This window comes from Convolutriloba macropyga, chromosome 5 (assembly GCF_964194025.1).
Source record: "Convolutriloba macropyga chromosome 5, txConMacr16.3, whole genome shotgun sequence".
Classification (NCBI taxonomy): Eukaryota; Metazoa; Xenacoelomorpha; order Acoela; family Convolutidae; genus Convolutriloba; species Convolutriloba macropyga.
Window position 1 is genome coordinate 55299944 of NC_134472.1, and position 27481 is coordinate 55327424.

At 35.9% G+C, this 27481-nt stretch overlaps 1 protein-coding gene across 1 annotated transcript in view; it reads left to right on the forward strand.

Annotated features, from left to right (window-relative positions):
* The window catches only part of LOC142340421 (uncharacterized), a 148468-nt gene that overhangs the window by 18605 nt on the left and 102382 nt on the right, over window positions 1-27481 (forward strand). Inside the window, exons 2-5 of the mRNA XM_075390997.1 lie at window positions 3834-3927; window positions 9993-10112; window positions 10416-10481; window positions 16466-16660. Of these exons, the coding sequence (XP_075247112.1) occupies window positions 10031-10112; window positions 10416-10481; window positions 16466-16660 (343 nt within the window). The 5' untranslated portion in view covers window positions 3834-3927; window positions 9993-10030. The remainder of the gene's footprint in view (window positions 1-3833; window positions 3928-9992; window positions 10113-10415; window positions 10482-16465; window positions 16661-27481) is intronic.

Sequence of the window (27481 nt, forward strand, 5' to 3'; positions counted from 1 at the left end):
AGAGGGGGTAAAATGATGTAAGAGTTGGGCTGCCAAGGGGGGTAAAAATGTGTAAGAGTGAGGGGGTAATTTGTTCAGAGGTGGTAAAATGATGTAAGAGTTGGGCTGCCAAGGGGGGTAAAATGAGGTAAGAGTGAGGGGGTAATTTGTCCAGAGGGGGTAAAATGAGGTAAGAGTTGGTCTGCCAAGTTGGTAAAATGGTGTAAGAGTGAGGAGGTAATTTGTCCAGAGGGTGTAAAATGAGGTCAGAGTTGGGCTGCCAAAAGGGGTAAAATGGTGTAAGAGTGAGGGGATAATTTGTTCGGAGGGGGTAAAATGATGTAAGAGTTGGGCTGCCAAGGGGGGTAAAAATGTGTAAGAGTGAGGGGGTAATTTGTTCAGAGGTGGTAAAATGATGTAAGAGTTGGGCTGCCAAGGGGGGTAAAATGGTGTAAGAGTGAGGGGGTAATTTGTTCAGAGGGGGTAAAATGATGTAAGAATTGGGCTGCCAAGGGTGTTAAAATGAGGTAAGAGTGAGGGGGTAATTTGTCCAGAGGGGGTAAAATGAGGTAAGAGTTGGTCTGCCAAGGGGGGTAAAAATGTGTAAGAGTGAGGGGGTAATTTGTTCAGAGGTGGTAAAATGATGTAAGAGTTGGGCTGCCAAGGGGGGTAAAATGAGGTAAGAGTGAGGGGGTAATTTGTCCAGAGGGGGTAAAATGAGGTAAGAGTTGGTCTGCCAAGTTGGTAAAATGGTGTAAGAGTGAGGAGGTAATTTGTCCAGAGGGTGTAAAATGAGGTCAGAGTTGGGCTGCCAAAAGGGGTAAAATGGTGTAAGAGTGAGGGGATAATTTGTTCGGAGGGGGTAAAATGATGTAAGAGTTGGGCTGCCAAGGGGGGTAAAAATGTGTAAGAGTGAGGGGGTAATTTGTTCAGAGGTGGTAAAATGATGTAAGAGTTGGGCTGCCAAGGGGGGTAAAATGGTGTAAGAGTGAGGGGGTAATTTGTTCAGAGGGGGTAAAATGATGTAAGAATTGGGCTGCAAAGGGTGTTAAAATGAGGTAAGAGTGAGGGGGTAATTTGTCCAGAGGGGGTAAAATGAGGTAAGAGTTGGTCTGCCAAGTTGGTAAAATGGTGTAAGAGTGAGGGGGTAATTTGTTCAGAGGGTGTAAAATGATTTAAGAATTGGGCTGCCAAGGGGGATAAAATTTTGTAAGAGTGAGAAGGTAATTTGTCCAGAGGGGGTAAAATGATGTAAGAGTTGGGCTGCCAAGGGGGGTAAAAATGTGTAAGAGTGAGGGGGTAATTTGTTCAGAGGTGGTAAAATGATGTAAGAGTTGGGCTGCCAAGGGGGGTAAAATGGTGTAAGAGTGAGGGGGTAATTTTTTCAGAGGGGGTAAAATGATGTAAGAATTGGGCTGCCAAGGGTGTTAAAATGAGGTAAGAGTGAGGGGGTAATTTGTCCAGAGGGGGTAAAATGAGGTAAGAGTTGGTCTGCCAAGTTGGAAAAATGGTTTAAGAGTGAGGGGGTAATTTGTTCAGAGGGGGTAAAATGATTTAAGAATTGGGCTGCCAAGGGGGGTAATATTTTGTAAGAGTGAGAAGGTAATTTGTCCAGAGGGGGTAAAATGAGGTAAGAGTTGGGCTGACAAGGGGGGTAAAATGGTATAAGAGTGAGGGGGTAATTTGTTAAGAGGGGGTAAAATGATGTAAGAGTTGGGCTGACAAGGGGGGTAAAATGGTATAAGAGTGAGGGGGTAATTTGTTCAGAGGGGGTAAAATGATGTAAGAGTTGGGCTGCCAAGGGGGGTAAAATGGTGTAAGAGTGAGAGGGTAATTTGTTCAGAGGGGGTAAAATTATTTAAGGGTTGGGCTACCAAGGGTGGTAAAATTGTGTAAGAGTGAGGGGGTAATTTGTCCAGAGGGGGTAAAATGAGGTAAAAGTTAAGCTGCCAAGGGGGGTAAAATGGTGTAAGATTGAGGGGGTAATTTGTTCAGAGGGGGTAAAATGATGTTAAAATTGGGCTGGCAAGGTGGGTAAAATTGTGTAAGAGTGAAGTGGTAATTTGTCCAGAGTGGTTAAAACGAGGTAAGAGTTGGGCTGCCAAGTGGGGTAAAATGGTGTAAGAGTGAGGGGGTAATTTGTTCAGAGGGGGTAAAATGTTGTAAGAGTTGGGCTGCCAAGGGGGGTAAAATGGTGTAAGAGTGAGAGGGTAATTTGTTCAGATGGGTTAAAATGATTTAAGGGTTGGGCTACCAAGGGTGGTAAAATTGTGTAAGAGTGAGGGGGTAATTTGTCCAGAGGGGGTAAAATGAGGTAAAAGTTAGCTGCCAAGGGGGGTAAAATGGCGTAAGAATGAGGGGATAATTTGTTCAGAGGGGGTAAAATGATGTAAGAAATGGGCTGCCAAGGGGGGTAAAATGGTGTAAGAGTGAGGGGATAATTTGTTCAGAGGGGGTAAAATGATGTAAGAATTGGGCTGCCAAGGGGGGAAAAATTGTGTAAGAGTGAGGGGGTAATTTGTCCAGAGGGGGTAAAATGAGGTAAGAGTTGGGCTGCCAAAAGGGGTAAAATGGTGTAAGAGTGATGGGGTAATTTGTTCGGAGGGGGTAAAATGATGTAAGAGTTGGGCTGCCAAGGGGGGTAAAAAGGTATAAGAGTGAGGGGGTAATTTGTTCAGAGGTGGTAAAATGATGTAAGAGTTGGGCTGCCAAGGGGGGTAAAATGGTGTAAGAGTGAGGGGGTAATTTGTCCAGAGGGGGTAAAATGAGGTAAGAGTTGGGCTGCCAAAAGGGGTAAAATGGTGTAAGAGTGAGGGGGTAATTTGTTCAGAGGGGGTAAAATGATGTAACAGTTGGGCTGCCAAGGGGGGTAAAAAGGTATAAGAGTGAGGGGGTAATTTGTTCAGAGGTGGTAAAATGATGTAAGAATTGGGCTGACAAGGGGGGTAAAATTGTGTAAGAGTGAGGGGGTAATTTGTCCAGAGGGTGTAAAATGAGGTAAGAGTTGGGCTGCCAAAAGGGGTAAAATGGTGTAAGAGTGAGGGGGTAATTTGTTCGGAGGTGGTAAAATGATGTAAGAGTTGGGCTGCCAAGGGGGGTAAAAAGGTATAAGAGTGAGGGGGTAATTTGTTCAGAGGGGGTAAAATGATTTAAGAATTGGGCTGCCAAGGGGGGTAAAACTTTGTAAGAGTGAGAAGGTAATTTGTCCAGAGGGGGTAAAATGAGGTAAGAGTTGGGCTGACAAGGGGGATAAAATGGTATAAGAGTGAGGGGGTAATTTGTCCAGAGGGTGTAAAATGAGGTCAGAGTTGGGCTGCCAAAAGGGGTAAAATGGTGTAAGAGTGAGGGGGTAATTTGTTCGGAGGTGGTAAAATGATGTAAGAGTTGGGCTGCCAAGGGGGGTAAAATGGTGTAAGAGTGAGGGGGTAATTTGTTCAGAGGGGGTAAAATGAGGTAAGAGTTGGTCTGCCAAGTTGGAAAATGGTGTAAGAGTGAGGGGGTAATTTGTTCAGAGGGGGTAAAATGATTTAAGAATTGGGCTGCCAAGGGGGTAAAACTTTGTAAGAGTGAGAAGTTAATTTGTCCAGAGGGGGTAAAATGAGGTAAGAGTTGGGCTGACAAGGGGGGTAAAATGGTATAAGAGTGAGGGGGTAATTTGTTCAGAGGGGGTAAAATGATGTAAGAGTTGGGCTGCTAAGTGGGGTAAAATAGTGTAAGAGTGAGGGGGTAATTTGTTCAGAGGGGGTAAAATGATGTAAGAGTTGGGCTGCCAAGGGGGGTAAAACGATGTAAGATTGAGATGGGAATTTGTTGTGATGGGGCAATTCTAACAATTATTATTTATATATATATAGACCGTCAAGAGTTGGACAAGCATCGATGGTCTGGAGGATAAGGCGACGCAGCTGAGGTTACAGAGGTTGTGGGTTCAAGGCTGGCAGTCTTCAGGTATGGGGGCTAAAACAATGTAAGATTGAGGGGGTAAAATGATGTAAGAGTTGGGCTGCCAGGGGGGTAAAATGATGTAAGAGTTGGGCTGCCAAGGGGGGTAAATTGATGTAAGAGTGGGGCTGCAATGGGAAGATTTTTTAGGAAAATGCAGCTCAAAACTCGTACGTCTTTTTGGGCTGCATTGGGCTTCCAAGGGGAAAAAATGGTGTAAGAGTGGTGGGGTAAAAGACAAAATACCCCCAACTCTTACATCGTTTTACCGACCTTGGCAGATCAAAAATGATGTAAGAGAGGGGGGTTAATTTGTCTTTTACCCCCTCACTCTTACACCATTTTACCCCCCTTGGCAGACCAAAAAAGATGTAAGAGTGAGGGGTTAATTTGTCTTTTACCCCTCACTCTTACACCATTTTACCCCCCTTGGCAGACCAAAAAAGATTTAAGAGTGGGGGGTTAATTTGTCTTTTACCCCCTCACTCTTACACCATTTTACCCCCCTTGGAAGCCCAATGCAGCCCAAAAAGACGTAAGAGTTTTGAGATGCATTTTCCTAAAAAATCCTTTCATTGCAGCCCCACTCTTACATCATTTTGGGCGGAAAAATTCAACCCGGGATAAAACATAAGGCAGTTCTGTATTATCGACTTCTAATGTTAATAAAGTTTCTTTCAAGTAACTGTCTGTTTTTGTGAAAACTGTTTTATTTTGTAAATGTCTCACCGACAATACTACCATAAAATACTAGTAACGAGATTGAGTACAGCGTCATTGTTCTCTGTTTGTTAGCAGTCTGTTTGAGTTGAGATAGTCCTTAACGAGATTAGTGTTATTCTTCAAAATAGTTCTGAAAATCTAGGTATCACGGAAATAGTGTAATCATTAGCGAAGTTGATTGACTATATTCTCTTGTGGAGAATTATCTGCGTTTTTCAGATCAGTGAGAAAAATATTGTAAATGTAATCTTTAAAAATGAATTTCAAATGCGTTCCAACATCATTGTTTTCATCTTTCATATCCCGTGCATTGATAAATCTTTTGCCCGGTGGTTTTTTCTTGGCTAATTGATTAATAGATTGATATTTTTCTTTCAATGTGACCACTCTAAAATTGATCTTTCATTAAAATTAAGCTCAAATGTATCAATTTTCGCAGGAAATGTTTCTGCTTTGTATTTGCCCATTTGAGTGAATGATATGTTGAAAACGATGCGAATGGTCTTTTTTTCAAATATATTGCTTCGATTCATTTCATTTCTGAAAGCTTTCCTCCCTATATTGCTTCCATAAAATTCTACTAGCAGGTCCGCAAAACCATAAAAATAAAAAAAAATTTGACGGAATAGAAGGTTTTAAGGAAGTTTTTACGATTTCTTTTTCGCACCAACCGGGGCTCGAACACTTGCCCCTCATTTTACAGCCGTAGATCTTAACATTTACACAATCGATTCCTATTTCACTTATCTATTGCCCTTTTACATCAGCAAATCTTTGGACAATGGCGTTTGTGACTCGCTTGTATTTGCTATTCTTGCTGCAAGCCTAATAAGCTCAAAAATTTTGCAGATTAGGAGCTTCAGAATGGCGGTAACGTGCGTCTAAAAACGCATGCATTACGTTAGGCTGCATGATTAAGGACCTTTAAACCATGTTAAGATAGCGGCAAATTGCGTCTCAAAACGCATGCATTACCTTAGGCTGCATGATTAAGGACCTAGAAACCAAGTTCATTCGCACTGTTCAACATTGTGCTCATGCTGAAGTCCGACTGATATTTAATAAAATTAAAAGATTAGTGAACACAACTGAAACTGCTCAAAACTTAGTTTAAAGGCAATTTTTCGGATAATGGTAGTAGAGCCGCATATCAGCAGCTAGAATAAATTTCAAACTGTTCGTAACCAAATGAATTTGCAGAGAAGAGACTTGATTTTTCCAATTCAGTCTGTCTGTAGTTCTATTATGCATGCTGTTTTGACCTCCCATTTCTTGGGGGACTAAAAGCTTAATTCTGGGCAATCGGTATGTTCAGCGTACAGAATTGTGGAAAAAAGGAAGAAAACGAGGGAGACAGAGAGAAAGAGAAGGAAATAAATAGAGAAGGACACAGAGAGGGTGATAGAGAGAGAGAGAGAGAAAAAGGAGAAAGAAAATGGAAAGAATGAGCAAAAATTTATAGAGAGTAAACACAAACAGAGAGGGAGAGAAAGAAAGAAAGGAAGAAGAACGATAGCGAGAGAAGTAAGAAAGACAAAAGAGAATGATAAAGAGAGAGAGAGAGAGAGAAAGAAGGAGAGAGAGAGAGGGAGTTAGAAAAAAAACTATGAGGAAGGAATGCTTAAAGATTCGTTCGAGCAACAATAAAAACGAGAAAAAATTTGCCGGTTTTTACGAAAAACCCCATTAAAAAAGTGAAATTCAAAAAGCATACCAGAACAAATGACAAGAAAGAAGAATTGCTGCAAAGAGAAAACAATTGCAATTTAGCCTCCTCAAAGGTACTCATACACGTGAACATGAACCGATCAGCGTCGCAAGAATTGCTCTGGAAAGCCAAGCGTCATGGAGTAGAATAGAAACTTTCATGGCTACAAAAGAAGGTACCCGACACGGTTTCGGAACCAAATCCGCTATAAAAGCAACTATCCACGGTTTTTCACAATCGCTTTTAAGTTATCAATAAAGACGTTTCAGATTGAGAGCAATTGAGATCATGCAAAAATCATACAGTAAAGCGCAAAAAATAACTTGAAAACTGTTTTAGGAAAGCGCTGAATCTTTAAAGATAAATGTTTGCAAAAAAAAAACATAAACACACTTACAATAAACACTTCAAAATTCGTTCGCGAGTAATTGAAAAGTACGTAGTACGCAGGACAGTAGATCCTCACTCTGGGCGAGCATACTTTCAAGCCCTCATAGCTTCTTGGTAACCGGTCAGTCTTTTGTCCCGGTTGCGAAGCTCAACTATCGGTTTATGACTTTTAGGTCATTGACCCCTCTCGATATGTTCGCTTAAACATGAAGCTCATTGTAGCTCTAAAACATGCGCTCCGAAAGGGCCCTTAAACATGCAAAACTTTATCGCTTAAACATGTTGCCTTATGATGTCATACATTTAAAAGTATAGATGCCTATGCTTTAGTGTTTTATATATTTGTTCAAGCCCACTTGTGTGGGGAGGTCTATATACTCGAACGGTTTTTTGTTCAACCAAACACGACCAATCGACATATTCATCATACAAAGTTGCTAGTGGTGTCAAAGACAACCCGTCCAGCGTAGAATACGGAATTGAAACGATTTCTTTGGTTTTAGTTATTTACAGGGAGTATACGAGGTGTAAAATTTCGTGAGTAGTAGTCGCAATTCCGTTGATTTTTAACATTTTTGCTAATCTCTACCAAAAAACTGTCAATTTTGTTAAAATTTGTTAAAATTTTTAACAACAAGGGTTAAGGGTTTTCTTAAGGATAAAGGATGCTGGTCGATTAGGTGTATCCGATTCTTTTTGTCTTTTTAATATTCCAATTTGTTCAAATTTGACGAAAGTAGAAAGCTAACATCTGCTGTCACAATTTCTGATAACTCCAAGTTGTACATTTGTTTCCCACGAGAGTCTTTTGGGATTAAAAATTTTGCCGGTTATTCGAGAAATTAACTCAATAATAATACAAACTGCATCATTTATTTTTGGCTTAATGAAAGATTTCATATGCAAATTGATATATCTTGCAAACATATGGAAAAATGATTAGGTTTTGTGAAATGCGCAAATGCAAGATCAGGCTAAGTTTGAACTCATTGTGAATTCTTACGATCAATAATTATTCGGACGCATGGGGGGCAGATTCTTTAAAAAAAACCATTCTCTTCTTTGTTTTTTCTGCTGATTACTGAAGAGAATGAATTAAAATCAAAGCCCAAATAAAGACAAATACTTTTTACAACGAAACGAGGTCAAATGAATACATATTAGGACTTCATAGAAAAAGTTCACGATTTTTATTGCGTTGATAACGTGTTTTCGTGAACAGTAATTGATATCTCCTGTTTTGCATACTTTTGTCATAGTTTCTGCCAAATTATGACTCCGGTTTATCAATCCAAGATCGGAATGGGTTCTCTAAGAGCTTTAGCTTTACAATGCTTCCAGTTGTAACTTAATTACTCTCTTGCCTTTGAATACCTTGGTTTTTAGAAAAAATCATAAAAGTTTTGAAGATGGCCAATTTTGAATCTTCTTTTTGTCACATGTAATTTAGTTTGAATATAAACAGGGCAAAATTTATTCCAAACTGAGTTTAAAAACACTTACAATATTAAAAAAGAAAGCTTTCGTGATTCATTCAAAAATTAATAATTCACAATTGGTTTTTTGGCTTTTCATTACAAAATTTTTTTTAAAAAATGGTGATTTTTGCATATTTGCCTATAATAGAGGTTGTTATTTGTTCCCATTTTCAAATAATCTCATTAAAAACAACAATTGCTTTGCTTTTTGCCATTGCAAGAATTCTCAAAAGCACAGCTCACTGAACATTTCGTAGCTCATACATATTTCAGTGAACAGCTCATAATTTAAACGGCTGCGAAACCGTTCTCGTGCAAAATTTAACAGATTTCTTTTTTTTCCTTATGATTGTCGTTTTTTGGTTGTCTTAAGGCATATTCTTGACAGTAAAAGACCTTAATTGCTTCTATGGATGTTTAATTGAATCTTTTTATTGAAGTCAACTTAATGCTAACGGTATAAATGAGTTTTAATTATTTTTTTCTTAGAGAAAAAATATTTGTACTTCCAAATTTTTGTTCTCGTTGTCCTCAACAAGTGAAATATTCTCTAAAATGACAAAATGCACCATTTTCAGTTGCACCAAAAATATTTTTGCTGTTCGTAATATTTTGATTGATGTCTTTTGAGATTAGTTTTGTTAACTTATTTTCGAACGAATTTCGTGAGTTTTGGACGCTGGTCAATATTTCTGGTTCCTTTTGATGTTTTTTTTCAGAAAAAATAATTACAGAGTTGATTCCACTAAACTTAAATTAGACTCAAACGCCAAAACGAAACCATGTTTAATTTCTTTTAATTTCAAGATGGGGATATCAAGGGTCCTTTCGTTGGAAATTTTCGTAAAATTTTGAGTTCTGTGTTTATTTGTTGTTACTTTTGTCGTCTTTTGCTTCCATTTCACTCATAACGAGTAGAACAGGTTTCCTAAGTGGTTGTAAATTAATCTGTTTAGATTTTAAAGTGAAAGCTTATGGTTACTTTGAACTTTTGAAAACATTTGTTTTTAATGAAGTCAGTAGATTTTCCAGCTCTGTCACTTTTATAATATTATTCTTTGTCATCTTTTTTTGCTTGTGCTCTGTAACGGCAGGTCACGTGCTCCTTCTAGTGGACCAAAATCCATTCTTCATAATGATTTTTTTTCCAACTGTTGGCTATAAAAAATGTTTTTTGTAGTAGTCTGGCACGTTATGTGAAATAATGACAGGTCCCATTTGCTTCCTATGAGGTAAAAACTAATCTTACTGAAGAGCCGAGTTTATATGTATAGGCTTGAATTACTTTGAAATTGGCTGTTTTCAAAAATAGAAACGTATTTTTGAACTCTGCCTTTTTTTTCTTCGTCGACCTGTTACTGAGTCTCATTATCGAGAGGTCTCATATATTCTCTAATGAAGTACAGTTTAAGTTGTTTAGTTCAGCTTTTATCTGATTCTTTTTTGCATTTAGTTATTAACAGTTATTTAAAATATAGATATCATGTTTTGGTCGTATTTAATGTTTGCTAATATTTGGTTTTTATGTTTGTCTGGTCCAGTAATCGATGGCATTTCTCATTGGCCCTCTAACCCAGCATTGTTTTTTACTTAGTTTTTTGTGGAACGATATGTGAATTTTTGAAAGTTCTCTATCTCTTCCTCGTGTGGTAGACAAAAATCAAAATATAGATGAGCGGGGTCGGAACATTATGTGCGAACGCACATTACCGAGCCTGATTCTTTTTTGTTCGAATTTTTTTTTGTTTCCAATTTCCATTTTGCTGTTCCAGACGTCTGCTCAGAGGAGGGAGCCAACGACTGCCACAATATGGCCACTTGCACATTTGATGGAAACAGACACTACTGTCAGTGTATCGATTATCTGCATGGGGATGGAAAATACTGCACTGGTATAAATATAAAAATCTTTCAAGTGCTGGTGTCTCTTGAGCAAACGAACGAATTTATGCATATTTCTAGCCTCTTGCTCAACTTCAAAAGAACACCTGTAGTAGAGATGCATCACAAATGATTATATCGAGTTCAAATAAGAAAAGGCTATGCAGGTTAATGCATGCACTTGTTTGTGCCCTGGCAGGGCTTTTGGATCCAAAACCATAATTTTATACATTAAAGTAAAGCCCAAAGTTGAATTGTTAAACTTTTGCTCGTTGAACAGCTTTTGTTTTCAGAATACCCGTTCTATGTTTCAGGATACCCCTTGATAGAGACGTCTGCTCTTGTATCCATGGATACCGGCAACTTACTTATACTTACAAGTATGTTTCCCAAAATTCAGTCCGCTGCAACCCCCCCCCCCCACTTTCCCTCTGCAATCTATTTTTCCGCTAATAGCTTTGAAGATAAATTGCACCAAAATTGAGCTGAAATTTATGACCTCTTTCGACAAACTTTCTAGCTTTTTTAATAGAAAATTCTTTTAATCATTTCTCAGTTCATTTTCATTTTAAATTTCTATCTAATTCGGTAATTAGGTTCTGTTTGTTTTAAAAATTGTTTTTTCAATTTTTCAATCTTTATCAATTTAGCCCCCAATTTTGAGGGAAAATTGGGTTTTCTAGTTTCCAATTTTACTGTTTTGTAACAAAAACTTGACTTTAGTGTTTTTCCTTCTTCCTCTTATGTTCTTCTTTGTTTGGAGGCGACCTTTGCATTCTTTCTGATTATCAATTTTCTTTAACGAAAAACAATTGTGACAACCAACTTCGTTGCCCGAAACATGCAGGTCAATCAAAAGGGGACAATTACGACAAGGACAACCAAGTGGTGTACACAAGTGTCAATTTAATCATTTATTTTAAAGAATTTATCAAAGAAAAATCATAGCTGTTGGTGAGAAGTACCATGAATGTATTTCATTTGCAACAATGGAAGCAAAATGAAAAAAATCGGATGAATCCAAAGACTCCGCCTCATGTAATTTTCCAATTTTGTTCACTTCTCCAGACTGATTTTCAAGACTTCTGCTATATGGTTTTAGTTTCTCTCACACACTTTCATTTGCTTTACTGATTTTAAATTGTTTTTCGATTAATATCCGGTATCCGAGATTCACTGTTTTGTTCGTGAAATAAACCTACCTTGTTCAAAACAAGCCATCAATTTCGATTCGTCTGTCTTCTTTTTTTCAAGATTTTTTCAATAATGGGGAAAATCCGCGAGGCTGTCTTTTTTCTTCAGTCAAAAACTTTACTGGTTGCAGATTAAATGAAACGGAATTTTAGCTCATATAGCCTAGCTTAAAATCAAATACGTTTATAAATACGCTTAAAATCTAATACGATTCAGAAAATCAAGTACGTTTTTCAAATATTTGACAAAAAAAACTTTAAACTCTGCCAGAGAAACCATTGGCACAAAGCAAACTATAGGCATTGGGGGTAATTACTTGATCTGTTTGAACAAAAAGTTGACTTTTCGCCAGACAAAACTAAAATCTACCTAAACTAAAAACAAATTCTAGAAAAATAAGTGGTGTACAATCTGAAAGACACAGACATAGAAAAACATATAAGCACTCACACACACCACACAAAACACAAACAAACACCAGCAAAGAAAAATAAAGCCCACCACAGAAAACCTTCTTTTTTAGTTCTGTTTTTGACAATTGGTCAAAACTCAATGTTGGTCACTTTTCTATAAGAAGTTCTTTATTTTCTTTAGTTAACACTAGGTTAGGATTTTTCAGACAACTGTATCGTAACTGCAGTTTGAATATCTGATGAGCTTTATGGGACACTCCGTTTCAAAAATCTGGCAAGTGCGTCGTCTAAAAGACATAAAGTTTTGGTTTCTGCCTCGTTTTTTTCAGCAATTTGCAGCCTATAAAAATCATTCTTCTAATTTTGTCATGATTTCTGACATTTTTGGATTGTGCCTCTTTTTGTGTGCAACATTAAAAATATAGCTCTATCAGACAAACTCTGTTGCTCTATGTCTCTTACACTCATATACCATGCATATTGATACACAACGGTACTTGTGTATACTTGTGTATATACAAACAAACACAATGCGCGCACACAAACACAACTTTAGACACCGAAAAAAAGTAAAAAATGTTTTGGCAACTGATCTTTTTTGAAGTTTCCTTGCCGTTCAATTTTGTCTTAATTTTTCTGGGCGACTTGTTTCAAATTTTTTGAGGCGTTTGTACTCTCAATCGTAAAATTGACTATTTTTTACCTCTGTGAGGTTTTTAAAAAAAGTTTGTAATAATTGATGTTTTTTGAGTTCAATGGGAAAAAAATTTTCGATAACATTGCAGATGTGTTTTCAACAAGATTTAAAAACCCAGTTTTGGCGCAGTCTAAAAACACAGTTTGAGGCAGCAATTTGTTGCAAATATGCAATTTTTCTAAATTTTTAAGATTTCTGAGAGCTATTGCAGTCTGCCTCCATTTGCGTTTATATTTTAGAAGAACTATTTATCTCACACCAGCTCTCTTCGTTTGTCCCTTACTCCCACACAGACTTACTTACCACACTCACTAAAAAATGTAAAACCATACAAACATCCACACAGGCGCAAACGCATGCAAGCAAAAATACAAGAAAAAACAAAAAACGCTTGAAATTTTCTTTGGGGCATCTGCTCTTCACTCAGTATTCGTCACCCATCATCAGTTTTTTCGTGTCCTTTTTTGTTTCTTCTTGAGGCAATTGCAAGGGCAATGTTGAAGCTAAAACAAAAATTGAATTGATTTTTTTGTATTTGTTTTGTCCCTTCTTGTGTTTCTTGAGAATAATCAACCTTTAAGTTTCTTCTAAAATCTCTCAGATATGTACAATTATCATATTTTTGTTTTGAATATATATGTATATATAACCACTAATTCTTTCACGATTTCTCAAGTTGTTTCTGACTTGTAAAATATCATATTTGATAGTTTTCAGGAACACTGTTTATCATAATTTGTTTTACAATCAGCCCTTTCACTCCTTTAACGAATAATATTTTTTTAAAAATAGGAAAATTTAGAAATTTTTATGTGAACAGAAAAAGAAAAGAAAACTTCTTCTTCTTCTTTGTTCAAAAAATTGCAATAAAATTTTTTCAATTTACAGAAACATTCAACGACCGGAAAAGATTATTTCGATAAATAACTTCAAAAAACAGAGAATTGAAAAAATATTTTTCTCATTTTCAAACAATTTCTGCATTTGTGTATTAATTATTTCAACTTTATATTCCATTGAACTTCTAACGCTCATTTTTAACTAACTTGCTTTATATCAGGTGACATTTGTTTGGACTATCTGCTCTGATATTATAGTGAGCATAAATGAAAAATATAAGAAAAACGTATTCCTCTTTTTTTTAAATTGAGTTTGGTTGATTTGATGTTCAAATCTTCAAACCGGTTTTTTACGCCTCTAAGAATTTTAACATTTGTTTTGTCCATTCTTGTGTTTCTTGAGCATAATCAACCTTTAGGTTTCTTCTAAAATCCCTCAGATGTCTCAACAATTATCATTTTTTTTGAATATATATGTTTATATAACCACTAATTCTTTCACGATGTCTCAAGTTGTTTCTAACATGCAAAACATCATATTTGATAGTTTTCAAGAACATTGTTTGTCATAGTTTGTTTTACAATCAGCCCTTTCACTCTTTTAAAGAATAATATTTTTTTTTAAAATAGGAAAATTTAGTAATTTTTATTTGAACTGAAAAAGAAGAGAAAACTTTTGCTTCTTCTTCGATCAAAAACAAATTTGCAATAAAATTTTTCAATTTACAGAAACATCCAATGACTGGAAAAAATTATTGTGATTAACAACTTCTGCTCATTCTCAAAAAAATTCTGCATTTGTGTATTAATTTTTTCAGCCTTGTATTCCATTGACCCTCTAACGCTCAAATTCATCCATTTTGCTTTATATCAAATGAAATTTGTTCGGACTATCTGCTCTGTCATTATAGTGACCATAAATGAAAAATATAAGAAAAAACGTTTTCCTCTTTTTTTAAAATTGAATTTGGTTGATTTGATGTTCATATCTTTAATCCGCTTTTTTACGCCTCCAAGGTTTTTAATATACTCAAATGGTTAGTTTTGATGAGAAGAAAATACTTTTTTGCAAAATAGCTCTAGAATTTAGAGAAGAACAAATATATTTTTTGGCTTTCGGATTAACGTTGTCATTTTTGTTTCTCTTTGCTATTTGGAGAGCTCTAAATTGCCTGAAGTCTTCAATTTTTCAATGTTTTTTTTTTTCGATACAGAGAAAAATTGGTTCACAGAATAGATTTCAGTCAGTAGAAAACAGAGAAATGGATAAAAAAAGTTTTGAACGTAAATTGAGAAAAACAAATTAATTGATTTTTTTTGGGAACTTTTTAGTCATATAGTTTCAACTTGGAGTCTTTAGGCTTGAAACTGCCAAAAATTACTGCGAAAAATCAAATTAACTAACTGAATCCTTACTACATCTTCCCCGTTTGTTTCCTTTTTTTAAATTTCAACGCGATCTGTCACACCATGACCCCCACCCGCCCGACCGATGTTTTTCCTTCTCAATTTTTTTCAATTTTCAATTTTCTATCGGAGTTTCGTTTTCTAGATTTTTGATATTTTTCTTATAAAGCTCAAAAGTTGATCCGAAGGGCTACAAAATGGTGTCTTTCTTTTTTCTCTACGATGCCTCAAGAAAAAGTGAAAATTTGACTGAATAAATATATATTCCCCCATTTTGTAAAACATAAGTTGGAACAAAAGTTTCGCAAAAGAGGCATTTTATTTAACTGATTGTTTTGATGCCTGTGTTGTTATTAAGCTGACGTGCAACTAACTGAGCTACTAAGAAATTCATTGCCTCGGGATTCAATTAAATAGGTGCTCCATTTTTGAAAGGGTCTATATTAGAGCAGTTCATTTAAATGTAATAGAGAAAAAGTTAAATAAAAACAAGGCAACACGGTATACTTCACTAACTCTATATAATAACTTAGAGAAACTGTCTCCATTTTTTCGGCGTATTGTGTTTAGTGACCTATATTTTAACGATTAATGGAAAAAAAAATAATTTGATGAACTCCGACAGCTTTTTTGAGTTCCTGTGTTATAATTTTTTTGTTTAATCTTTTTCATCGTTTATTTGTAAGCATTGAAGTAAAAAGAAACAAAACTTGAGTTCCTGAGTTCGACAACAGGAACTGCACAAATGTTGGAGCCCTGATCATTAGACTTGTAAAGTTTTCAAGTTAACCCTAAGATAAAAATGAATGTTTTCTTCAGTTCATGTCACTATTTTTTTTCTCTTTTTTGTGCTAATGATTAGTCTGTGTTCCTATTTTATTTTTGGTCAAAAATTGTATTGTTGGCGATTTTCTGAGATTAATAAAATCTAAATTAATTTACGTAACTTTTTTTTAGTTTGCTTTGAAGTAATCTGGTTTTCGGCTTCAAGATTGGCTACTTTATTTATTGATCAAGTTTCTGTTACGAACCAGATTCTCCTTTAAAAAAGTTATAAAAAGTTGAGGTTGCAGATCGAAATCAAGTATATTCAGGCCCAAGAGGAACGCAAGATATTGGCGCTGTGTGTCCACAGTTACATCGTCTCAAAACCTAGAAAAATGTCCTAAAATTTGGATATTAACGTCCAAAATTCTGGTGAACGTACGATTATCTGATGAGCGCACAATAGACTTGACTAGAACGCGGAAATTTTTGTCGAACGCACAAAGGTCTGGCCATCGGCATTTTAGGGAGGGGTCTCTTTCCGCATGGGACAGTCTTTGTCGCCCGTGTGGCATTTCAGTCGGGTCACGATAGCATAGAATCTGATTTTATAAAGTCTTCTTAGCAGTGATTTTGTTTGTTTTCAAGTTATGGCTCGCTTATTGAGCTTGCTTCATTTTCACTTTTAAACCTATTTTGCAACATTATGCAATGATTAAAAAGTGCATATTCAACTAATATCAACAAACCAAAAACTTTTTTGGGTAAACTATTCATATCTAACACTAAAAATGAATAATCTTCTGATTCCTACTAAAAGTATAAATTGATCAGAGAACAGTTCGACTTTAGTCCTGCTAGATATTGTTCTGTTGAGTAGTCTAAAAATTCTTGGGACAGCAAACTTCTGTCTTTCTTCTAGTGTCGTATTTTAATGCAATTTCTCTCGGAGCATAATCAGCGAAATTAATTTATAAAAAGGTTAGAGCAATAATGAGTTAGTTATAAATGCTCGGTATTAAATTGCGATTGTTTAATTTACATTTCAGACAATCTGGAATCCCTGTTTGATCTGAATGTACCACGAGAGTCAGAGTTGACAAATTCGGAGATCACAAAACACTGTGTGATTTTCATTAGGAAACCTGACTCACCGGATGCACCCTTTGGTTTAAGGCTGGAACTAAATGATGTGCACTTTGTGAAGTCTGTTGGAGTCTACATTGGAGAAACAGGCACGGAAGGTTCGGTAATACGATTTGTTTTTATTTTTACTGCTCACCGGCTCCTTCAATTTTCTTTTCCTGGATAAACTTTGATCAGACGCAGAATTAATTTTACCTATTTTGCGCTGATTGTTATGCACTGATACGTTTTATATCCTGATAACTATCAAGTGATAATTAAGTAATAATTATAGCGGGTATTATTTATTTATCTGTATGTTTGAAACAAAATTATGAGACCCCAAAATTGAATAAGGATGCTCGTTAATATGCGTACGTAAATGATGTTCCGACCCCAGTTGATCTACATTTTTGACTAAATTGTCAACCAATTGAAGAGATAACAAAAATAGGAGTTTGAGTTTAAAAAAATTGTTACAAAACCTATTTACTAATTGAATTAATTAATACCATGCCTGATTACGGCACTCACGAGATCTGCCATTAAAATGATTACGAGAAAAATAACAAACAACAAAATAATCAAAAATTAAAAATTTCTCGGCAAAAACTAAATATCTACGTTTAAAAGCATCTATGAACAAGGTCAAAATGCAATCAGATAAAACCATAACTACACAAAATTGCTTATTCCTAAATATACAGCAGATGGAAATTTTCCCTAGTGAGACTAGGTAAAAAGTTGAAAAAAAGAAATAATGATGTGAAATTCATAAATCAATCAACATTTTGTAAACCAAATAATTTCAAAAGTCTTAAAAACCAATAGTTTTCAACAAAAAAATAATTAATTAATTTACTAAAAAGTCAGTCATCATTAGACCAATAGGAATCGTCTCTGTTTAGGCTAAGTGACCGGAACGGACTAAAGATGCAGAAAAACTCAAAAAATACAAACAACAAATTGCAAACATTCCGGAAAAACAAATTACTGAAGCCATTAAAATCATTAGCTATTATCTGTATGTTATGCATTTTTATTTCAATTTTCATTTATACTAAATCAGCTAGGAGTATGCTGAAAGAATATGTATTCAGTTTAAAAAAATGGTTCAATTGGGTCACATTTGCAAATCATGGGGATTTGCTATTACGCGAATTTGCTACAGAAGAGTAAAAGACACACAAATACAACACCCCCAAACTTTTTATGCAAACGCATATGGTCCTACAAAAAAGCACCAGATACGACATAGTATCAAAACACGTGTTAATTTTTGAAGTGAAAGGATTTGGATGGGACCTCTCAACGATGAGAATAAGTTACAAGTTGACGAAAAGAACAAGAAAAACTGAAAAAAATTGAAAATTGATTGAAACAGTTTGAGATCGTAAATTTTAAGATTATTCGCAGTAAAGTGACTGCTTTGGGTAACATCAATCATTCATTTCTCAAATGCAAGCTTAAGAGATTGGTCAGCATTCTAAGTCAGACTAAAGTATAAAAAAACAAGCAAAAATTACAAATGTGAAAAAAATTGCGCGAAAAGTGTCGAAGTCATTAAAAGAAATTCTCAGTGAGAAACTGTCTGTTTTTAAATAGTTTTTAAAAGCATTGGAATTTTTCACTTTTTCAAACAATTTGACTGCAAAACTCAACAAATATGAATGAATACGTTAAAACCACGAAGTTTATGAGAAAACCTAGTAAAAACGCCATTAAAATCAAAAGTTTTCAACGGAAGCTAATAAATATGCTAAGCAGTGCCTCGATGGGACAACAAGAATGAATGTCTTTCATATTTCATCAATAAGATATAACAAAAGGTCATTGACTATGAAAAAAAAACAGAAAATACTGGCAACATCCAAAAATTCAGTTGAAAAGTGCGAGAAGAACGTGTCGAAGCCATTTAAACCTTGGACTTTTCTCGGAAAAATTTATCTATGATCCATTGAACGTCTTCTCTAAGCCAATGATAGCCAACAATATCAGGACATTGTGATAAAATTTCAAGAGAAACCAATAATACGAATATATCCATATTTTTTTTTAAAAAAAAATTTTGAAATCTTGAGGCATTAAAGTCATATAATAATACTTAAGATAAGATAAAACCGCTAACAAAATTATTTTGGTGGCAGTAGAAATGACGGGATCTTAATATTGCATAAACTAACTTACAGTTCACAAACATAGAATTTTGATCGGTTAATGCCGAATTTTTTTCTTCAAGAAGTTGTTTTCAAAGACTTAACAGTCATTAGCTGTCCAATCAAAGCACTCGATAGGTTCACTTAATGATCTCTGACAGTCTTATTGCACTTTTTGTTGCTATGCTATGAGACTTCAAAAATTTAGTAAAACTTCTAAAAGAAAATCAAACTTTTCTTTAAAAATACAAAAAACAGACTCAAGGCCAAAAAAACATGAGCGATTACTTGAAAAAGAATTTTTTTGTTCATTGAGCTTCATTTAACTGTAAATGAAGTTTGTCAATAACAGAACCTCACTATGAAAGGAATTTAGTTTCTGGGTGACTAAAAAAACAAAAAGGTATGAAAAGTTTTCGAGAAAAACTCTCAAATAGAATTTGTTTTTTTTACAGTTAGCTTCCCTATGCGACCAGAACTACTCTTTTTTATCGCCTCTCCAATATTAGAAACTCAAAAATGGTTTATTTTGTCGCATGAAATGAAACTTTTTGAATTAATATTTTTTTAATGTGAGAGTGAACAAAAAGAGCAGTTTCAAACTTTCGCTCTTCAACTGTTTTCAACCTTGTTCTAGGCAAAAAGCGGTGTGTCAGTTCACGGCTTTAGAAAGATAGAGGCGTGACCAGACAAGACCTGTCAACGCTATGAACAATAAATAAGAGTTTACAAATGTGTTACGATAAGTTATAGAAAGTTTACTGCGTACAACTGAAATGATAAATGAGTTTCAGACCAAATGGGTTAAGTTAACTGAAAGAACAGATGACCCGAATGGGTTGATAGTGTAGTAGTATATGATGATTAACAGTGTTTATAATAATAGGTGATTCTTGGTTTCCCTAACGGGTACTTCCGTACCACACTCCCCTCTCTTCAATAGTTTCGACAATTAATTGGTCGATTTTCTCTGGGTCTAACGAGGAAATTGGGCTTTGTTCTTGGGCTATTCGATGTGGGATTTCCGATGGGGCTGTGCTATAGTTGGATCGTGGACTGTCAATTTGTTCTTCTTGGAGTCTGTTTCTTTCGTCCTCCGATAGGGAGTGTACTAATGAGATGTTTATCTCATTATTGTCGATCCTTGTTGATTCTTTTGGTGGGAGTTCCTGGTGTGCGTGGTCGTCTTCGAGGATGGGGTCTTCTGGCATATTGTTGTAGTCGTTGTCGGATTCTATCATGATTGTTACTGGTATGTTGTTGTTGGCGGTCGGTGGGCTGTCCGGTATGGTGATTGTTGTTAGATGCGGTGATTGTTGCGTGGCCCGAATGTGTTCGGCTGCAGTGTTAGCTGTTGCTTGTGATGTTTGATTTGTGTCCCGGTTGGGTCCAGTTTTGTTTCTTTGTGTTTGTTCTTTGTTGACTTGGAGTTTTTGTACGAAAAGAGTTTCTCAACTGAACCATGGCCTTTGTTCTTCGTGTTCCTGGAGTCTTTTGGCGAGCTTGATGCGACAATTGTGATGGGGCTATGTTAGGGTGAGTCCGAGATTAGGTTGATGACCTCTACTGTGTCCGAGTTGTTCCATTTGTCAAGGTCTGTGCTAACGATTGAAGAGTGCCTCCGTTGTCGCTTTTTGGCTTGTTCCAGTTTTGACTGGGCTAGAGCAGCTTGTTTTGACATTGTGTCGTTCTGTGAGAAGCTTGTGCGTTTGGTCGGCTGTTGTGGTTTCCTTCTTGGGCTTCCCGCCTTCCCTTTTCTTAGTTTTGGTCGTTGCCTCGCTGCTGCGGTGTCTTTCTTGGATGTTCTGTTAGCGCTTGGTTGATATTGTTTGCTTGTGCCCTGTTGGGGTTCAGCTTGCTGCTCTTTTTCTGGCTCCACTGTCTGCTTCTCTTTCTGTATCTTTTCATCTAAATAGAATTATTTGATTTTTTCTCTATTTCTTATATATTCACCAACAGTTTTGCATGCGACCAATTCGATTAATCTAGGTTTTTCTGGGATCGTTTCTGTGGCTATGGCTATGTCGTTTTTTCTGATTACCGTGTCTCTTCTCTTAGGTGTATCGATGGTGATTGTGTGTGTTGTATAGTTTGTGATTGCCTATCTGTGATTGTGTTCCACATTTGTTTAAGTGTGCCTCGAGGTTCTTTTGCTATGCGCATTATGGTTTTTCGTGCTACTTGGTTTTTTGATTCTATGATGACAGATGTTTTATCTCCAAAGGTAATACTTAGTTTATCGGGAACGATTTTTATTGGTGAAATTGTCTTACGTTTTTGCGCTGTGGTTGCTCGTTTTGTGGCTAGGGGCTCTTCGTCTGAATCTCAGTCCCTGTTTTGTTGTGGCTGATATTGGAAGTCCACTCGCGGCTCAGAATCCGAATCTTAATTCCAGATCGCAGCTCCGTTCAGCATGGCCTGCTTCATCGTCTTCTTGTCTAAATGGAAACTTCTTATCTTTTTATACGTCAAATTTTTTTGGTTTGGGTTAATTAATATGTTTGTTAGTTGTGTGTTTGGTTCTGCCAAAGTGTGCTTCGGATGGTGTTATGCGTGTGGTTTTGTTGGGGATTAGTCTAATGTTTTCTATAGTGTGTGGAATTTTGTCGGCTAATAATTCCTTGTCCAATTTGGGGTCAACGTTTATTACAGAGAGTCGTCTTTTTAATGTCTGTATCATTCGTTCTACGAGTCCTGTTCCTCTGTGGTCTCCTGCTGAGGCTAGTATTAGTTTGATGTTATGGTCTTTGCAGAAGATTTCAAAGTTTTTTGATTTAAATGCTTATGTCTGGTCGCACCTAAGTGTTCGTGGTATACCATGAAATATCATATAGTTTTTAAGATAGTCTATGGCTGTTTCTGTGTCACAGTTGTGGTATGCTTCTGCATGTGGGTATTTGGAAAATCTATCGACTGACACTAGTATGTATGAGTCCTTACTTTTTTCTTGAATGGGACCTGTGAAGTCGATTTGTACCTTTTCATTAGGTTCTTGGAAATTGGGGAGGTAAGTATGTTTGTTTTTTGGCATTACTGGTTTTAAATTCTTACCTATTTGTGTGCATGGTTTGCACCTTTGCGCAATTAGGACGATTTCCCTGTGGAAGCCAGGGAACCAGATTAATTGTGCCATGTACATCATGCCAGCTTGTCCCGTATGGGTTTTATGAATTGATTATAAGGCAGTGTCACGTAAGTTTGGTGGTATGTAAATTTTTCCATCATAAAGTATACAGCCATTGTCATTTACGGATAAATATTTTTTCAATGTGTGCCAATAGCGCGAGTAATGTTTGAGAGCTAGCCAGTCCTGATTTTGTATAATTTTCCGGATCCTGTTGCTTTGGTTATCAAGTCTAATGGCTTCTGATATAAAGCTTTCATTTAGGACTTTATGTAAATTAGCTAGGAGGGTAGGAGTATCCGATTGGGCGATATCGAAGGGTTTTTCGACGCGGTTGGGGTCGAGTGGGGTTGTTCCTCTTCCTAAGTTAGTGGGAATGTCCGTTTGGGTGGCAATAGTAATAGATTTAGGGTAAGTTGTTTGGTGGGGCTGGTTGCTTATGTTAGGGATTTCTTGTAATGGGGTGTTTTTCATCTTTTTAGCGCGGTGACGTTTGTGGATTGGTATATCAAATGTATTTAAATTTGGGTTGTTTCGAGTGCAAACTATAACGTGTGTTTTTAAGGAACGAGAATTTGGTTTATGTAGAGAAATTTGTAAAGGGTTATGGAGAGAGATTATGTAATGAGAAATTTGAAAAATTGCAAGAGTGCAACTGTTTTAGACAACGAGAATGGCAAAAAAGCGTGTTTGTTTTGTTTGTTTTGTTTTCTTGCTTTTGTTACGTCATAGTTCGCGTGATGTAATTTGGCGCGTTTTGATTGGATGAATATCTTTGTGCATTCTTTAGTATGTGTTTCAATGTACTTATTAAGTTGACTACATAATTGTTATCGCTTTTGAGTGGTTGAGGTGCGGGAGAAATGGGGTATCTACTGAAGTAATCTGGAAATCCCATATTTTTTCCTGGTACATGTTGTACTGGGAAGTGGAAGGGTAACAGTCTGTCTACCCAGCGGGTCAGGCGGCTTTGATATGTTTTATTTCCCCTGTTATTTTTAGGGCCGATAGAAGTGCTTGGTGGTCTGTTTGGAGTTCGAATTTCGAGCCATATAGATAATATTTGAAATGTTCTAACGACCATACGACTTCAAGGAGTTCTAGTTCGTTAGTGCTATATTTTTGTTCGTTGCAATTTAGGAATCGACTGGCGTATGCTATTGGTTGCCAATTGTTTTCCAAATATTGTTCTAGGCTTGCTCCTAGGCCGTTTGTGCTTGCGTCGCATCTGACCCGTGTGGGCTTCTTTGTGTCAAAGTGTTTGTTTTCTATTATTTGTGTTATAGCTTTTTTGATTATAATAAATGCTGTGTCCAAATTTTGTTCTAGGCATGCTCCAAGGCCATTTTTGCTTGCGTCGCATCTGACCCGTGTGGGCTTTGTTGTGTCGAACTGTTTGTTTTATATTATTTGTGTTTTAGCTTTTTTGATTATAATAAATGCTGTGTCATGTTCGCTTGACCATTTTAGTTTTGAGCCTTTGATGCTGTTTTTTGTTGATAGTAGCGGTCTCAGAGGTGCTGTAATTTCTGATAGGTTAGGGATAAATTTTATCATATGGTGTATACTTCCCATAAATGATCTGAGTTGTTTTAGTGTATGTGGTTGTTCTATTTCTCTGTTGGTATTATCCCGTTTGGGCTAACTTTGTATCCGAGCAACGCAATTTCCGTTTGGGCGAATTCGCATTTGTGTAGGCTTATAGCTAGATTTTCTTTGTCCAATCTTGATAGGAATTTCATTATTTCCTGTTTGTGGTCATCTATGGATCCCTTCGTGATAATTATAATGTCGTCTAAAAATGCATGTGCCGAATTTATATTGTTTAATGTATAGTCGATTGCTTTTTGGAATGTAGCGGGCATGTCTGTGAGTCCGTAAAATCCGTTTATGAATCTGTACGTTCCTGTGGCGTTTCCGCCCAGAATGTTAAAGTTACAGTGTTTTTGTGTGTCTTTGTGAAGTGGGATTTGGCTTTACGCGTATTTTAGATCAATTTTTGAAAAATATAACATTGCTGAGTTGTTTTTAGTTCGCTTATTTTTTTGGAGATTGTATCCATTAGATGGTCTATGCTTTGCACTTGATATTTGTTTTGTATATAGCATCGCTTAGTTCTTTTGAGTCCAAGGCTATTTTGATGGAGTTATCGCTTTTAACTGTGATGACCACGGGGCTTATAAAAAATTCGTCTGAGCATTTTTCTAATTTGATAATTTGTTTGTCCTCGATTAATTTTTTTAGTTCTTTTTCTACTTTATCAATCAGGTGTATAGGTACTCTTCTTCCTTTATGTTGTGTTGGTTTGAAGTATTGTTTAAATGTGGATTTGGCTATATGGTTTTTTGATTTTCCGAAACGGCTACATAGGTGGGGAAAATTTTTGAAAATTTTGTTTGTTATTTTTGGTTGTTCTGTTTTGATGAAGTTTGTAATTTTCTCACCCTTCTTTGTTTGTGATAGTTGTATTTCCAGTTTTTGGAGTATATCTCTGCCCAGTAGGTTCACTGTGTTGTGTGGTACTACCAGTATTTCACAATTTGGTGCGGCCGTGTTTCCGGATGATAAATTGATGTTGAGGGTGCTGTTTTTTTATTTTGTTGTTGTTGAAGCATCTGAATTCTCCCACTTTTGTGGCGTTGTTTTCGACGTTTTTTCCAAGTTTGTTTGTCAGCCAGTTTGCTGTTGTTTGTGAGACGAAGTTTCTCGGGCTTCCAGTGTCTACAAGCCAGTGTATCTTGTATTTTCCCGAATGGGTTTGTATCCAGTACGGACAAGGTTGACGGTATTCCAGTCTTCCATCATTTCTCTTATATAACACGTACTCTCTGGGTCTATAGATTCATTTTCTTCCGACTGGATGCTTCATGTTTGTGATGCGTCGTCCGTTGTTGTTGTTATTTTAATATTTCTGACTCTCCTTGTGTTTTGTTGGTTATTATTATTTTGATTTGTGGATGTTGTGTTTCTGCTTTGTGTGTTTGTTCTTGGTTGTGGTCTTTGTGTTGGTCTTGGGGGCCTTTCTGTTTTACACATTTTTCCATAATGGCCTATTTTTCTGCTGATTCTGCATATTTCATTCTTTGCTGGGCAGTTGCTGAGATGGCCTGGGATGAATTTGTATCCGCATTTCCATCAATCTGGTATCTGGCCTGATCTTGGTGTCAGTAATATGCCCGTTTTTTGTGGTATGTTTTGTCTTTGTTGTGTGATGTTGCGTCTTATGTATTGGACTTCTGATTGCCCTTGTGGGTATATGTCTCGTGGCGATCTGTTCGGGTTGGCCATTTTTTGTTAGTTTTCTCGGCCTCTTTCTCTGTCGAGGGCATATTGTAGTGTTCCGATTGGGTCACGGTCTTCTGATAAAAGGTCCATTTGGAATTGTGGGTTGCGCATGCCTTGAATGAAGATGCTTTTCACGAGACTGTCTTCTAAATCTTCCCAATTGCATAGTTCAGCTTTTTGCTTTGTTCTTGAGTGGAATTTCTCCAGTGTTTCGTTGTGTTCTTGTTTGCCTTCTTTGAATGGTTCCTTTAGTTGATCGACAAACGCGTCTGTTGTATATTTTGACATCTCAGTGTGGGGGTTCCTTTGGTGGAAGATGTTTGTTGCCTACTGTCCCAAAGACAGGTAGATGAGGCTTTTTATTTTTGTGTCGGCCTCGTCCCACGGGATGTTGTCCACGTATTGGCCTTTTTCCTCTATCGCTAAGCATTGGTTTTTTCAATCGACTTTTCTTTTAATGTTTCTTTGTTCTCGTTGCCTTTTCTCGGCTGTTGTTTCGTCTGATGTGGGGGGTTCGTACATGGGTTCGTGTGGGTAGTCAAGTTCTCTGTTTTGTGGTTTGGACCTGAGTAGTTTTTCTACCTGGATGTTTTCTTTGGCTGTTATGGCCAGTTTTACTGTTTCAAACCATTTTTCCCACACTATGTTTGGCTGTGGCCAATTATCCCAATATAGTGCAACCCCGATTGGGGATTTCGCCACTGCTGACTGCGCCATGTAAGAATGAACAAAAAGAGCAGTTTCAAACTTTCACAATTCAACTGTTTTCAATCTTGCTTTAGGCAAAAAGCGGTGAGTCAGTTCACGGTTTTAGAAAGATAGAGGCGTGACCAGACAATACCTGTCAACGCTATGTACAATAAGTTATAGTTTACAAATGTGTTACGATAAGTGACAGAAAGTTTACTGCGTACAACTGAAATGATAAATGAGTTTCAGACCGAATGGGTTAAATTAACTGAAAGAACAGATGACCCGAATGCGTTGATAGTATAATAGTATATGATGATTAACAGTGTTTATAATAATACGTGAGTCTTGGTTTTCTTTAACGGGTACTTCCGTACCACAATTTAAAAAAAATCATAATAAGAAGAAAAATTACAAAAATATGAACAAAACCACGCCAAATATCCCGTGTTCACACAAAACTTCAATCCTTGATAACTCCTCGAAAAAAATTAAATTCAAAAAAAAATATTTTCGATTTCTACGCTGGACGAGCTCTATAATGATAACACTCAAATTTCTCTACGACGAATATATCGATCGGCCATTATTTTGTGAAAAAAACCCAGTTGAGTGTATAGTTCCTCCCCCCCCCCACAAGTGGAGTCGGAACAATTAACTCGATACCTATACTACAAACATGTTTTTTAAGTACTGCTTTTTTGATAAATATATATATATATATATATATATATATACATATAATTATATGTATATATATATATATATATATATATATATATATATACATATAATTATATATATATATATATATATATATGATATGTATATATTTTTATAAATATATATATATATATATATATATATATATATATGTGTGTGTTTATATATATATATATATATATATATATATATATATATAAATCAATCAATCGGTCAATCAATCAATCAATATCTCTCTCTCTCTATATATATAAATATATATATATATATATATATATATATATATATATATATATATAGGTATATATATATATATATATATATATATATATATATATATATATATATATACATATAAATATCTATATATATATATATATATATATATATATATATATATATATACCTCTGACCTGTTTTGTGCTTTCGCTTCCAATTAATTCCATAGTTTTGAAAAAAGAACAATTTCAAAATTACAGAAAATAGAATAGAAAATAGAATAGTTCTGAAAAAAAACAATTTCAAAATTACAGAAAATAGAATAAAGTCACAACAATTTCTGCTTAATTTTCAAAAATTGTGAAGATGTAGCATTTTGTTGTTCGATGTTCGTTTTCGTCTGAACCACTCATTTTTCATTTTTTAAAAATCTGCCTAGGAAAATATTACAGTTGTTAACTTTGCTCATTCCATATAATATCTTTTTATTGTCTATATTCAGTTTCAACTTGGTTGTTTCAAAATTTTCTTTGTTTTGTTACAAGCAGAGGAATTACAAGCCTGGTTTAATTGCTGCGTTTTTCAAATACAATTCTTCCAATTTTCCCTATTATAGTTTCTCATGCGTTGAAAAAACTAAATTAGGACCAAAGGCACCAAGTCGCAGAAACAAGTTCAAAATGGAGCAAGGTTTAATTTTATCAGAGTTAGGAAAATCAAGAAGGCTCTCCTGTTCTGTGCGT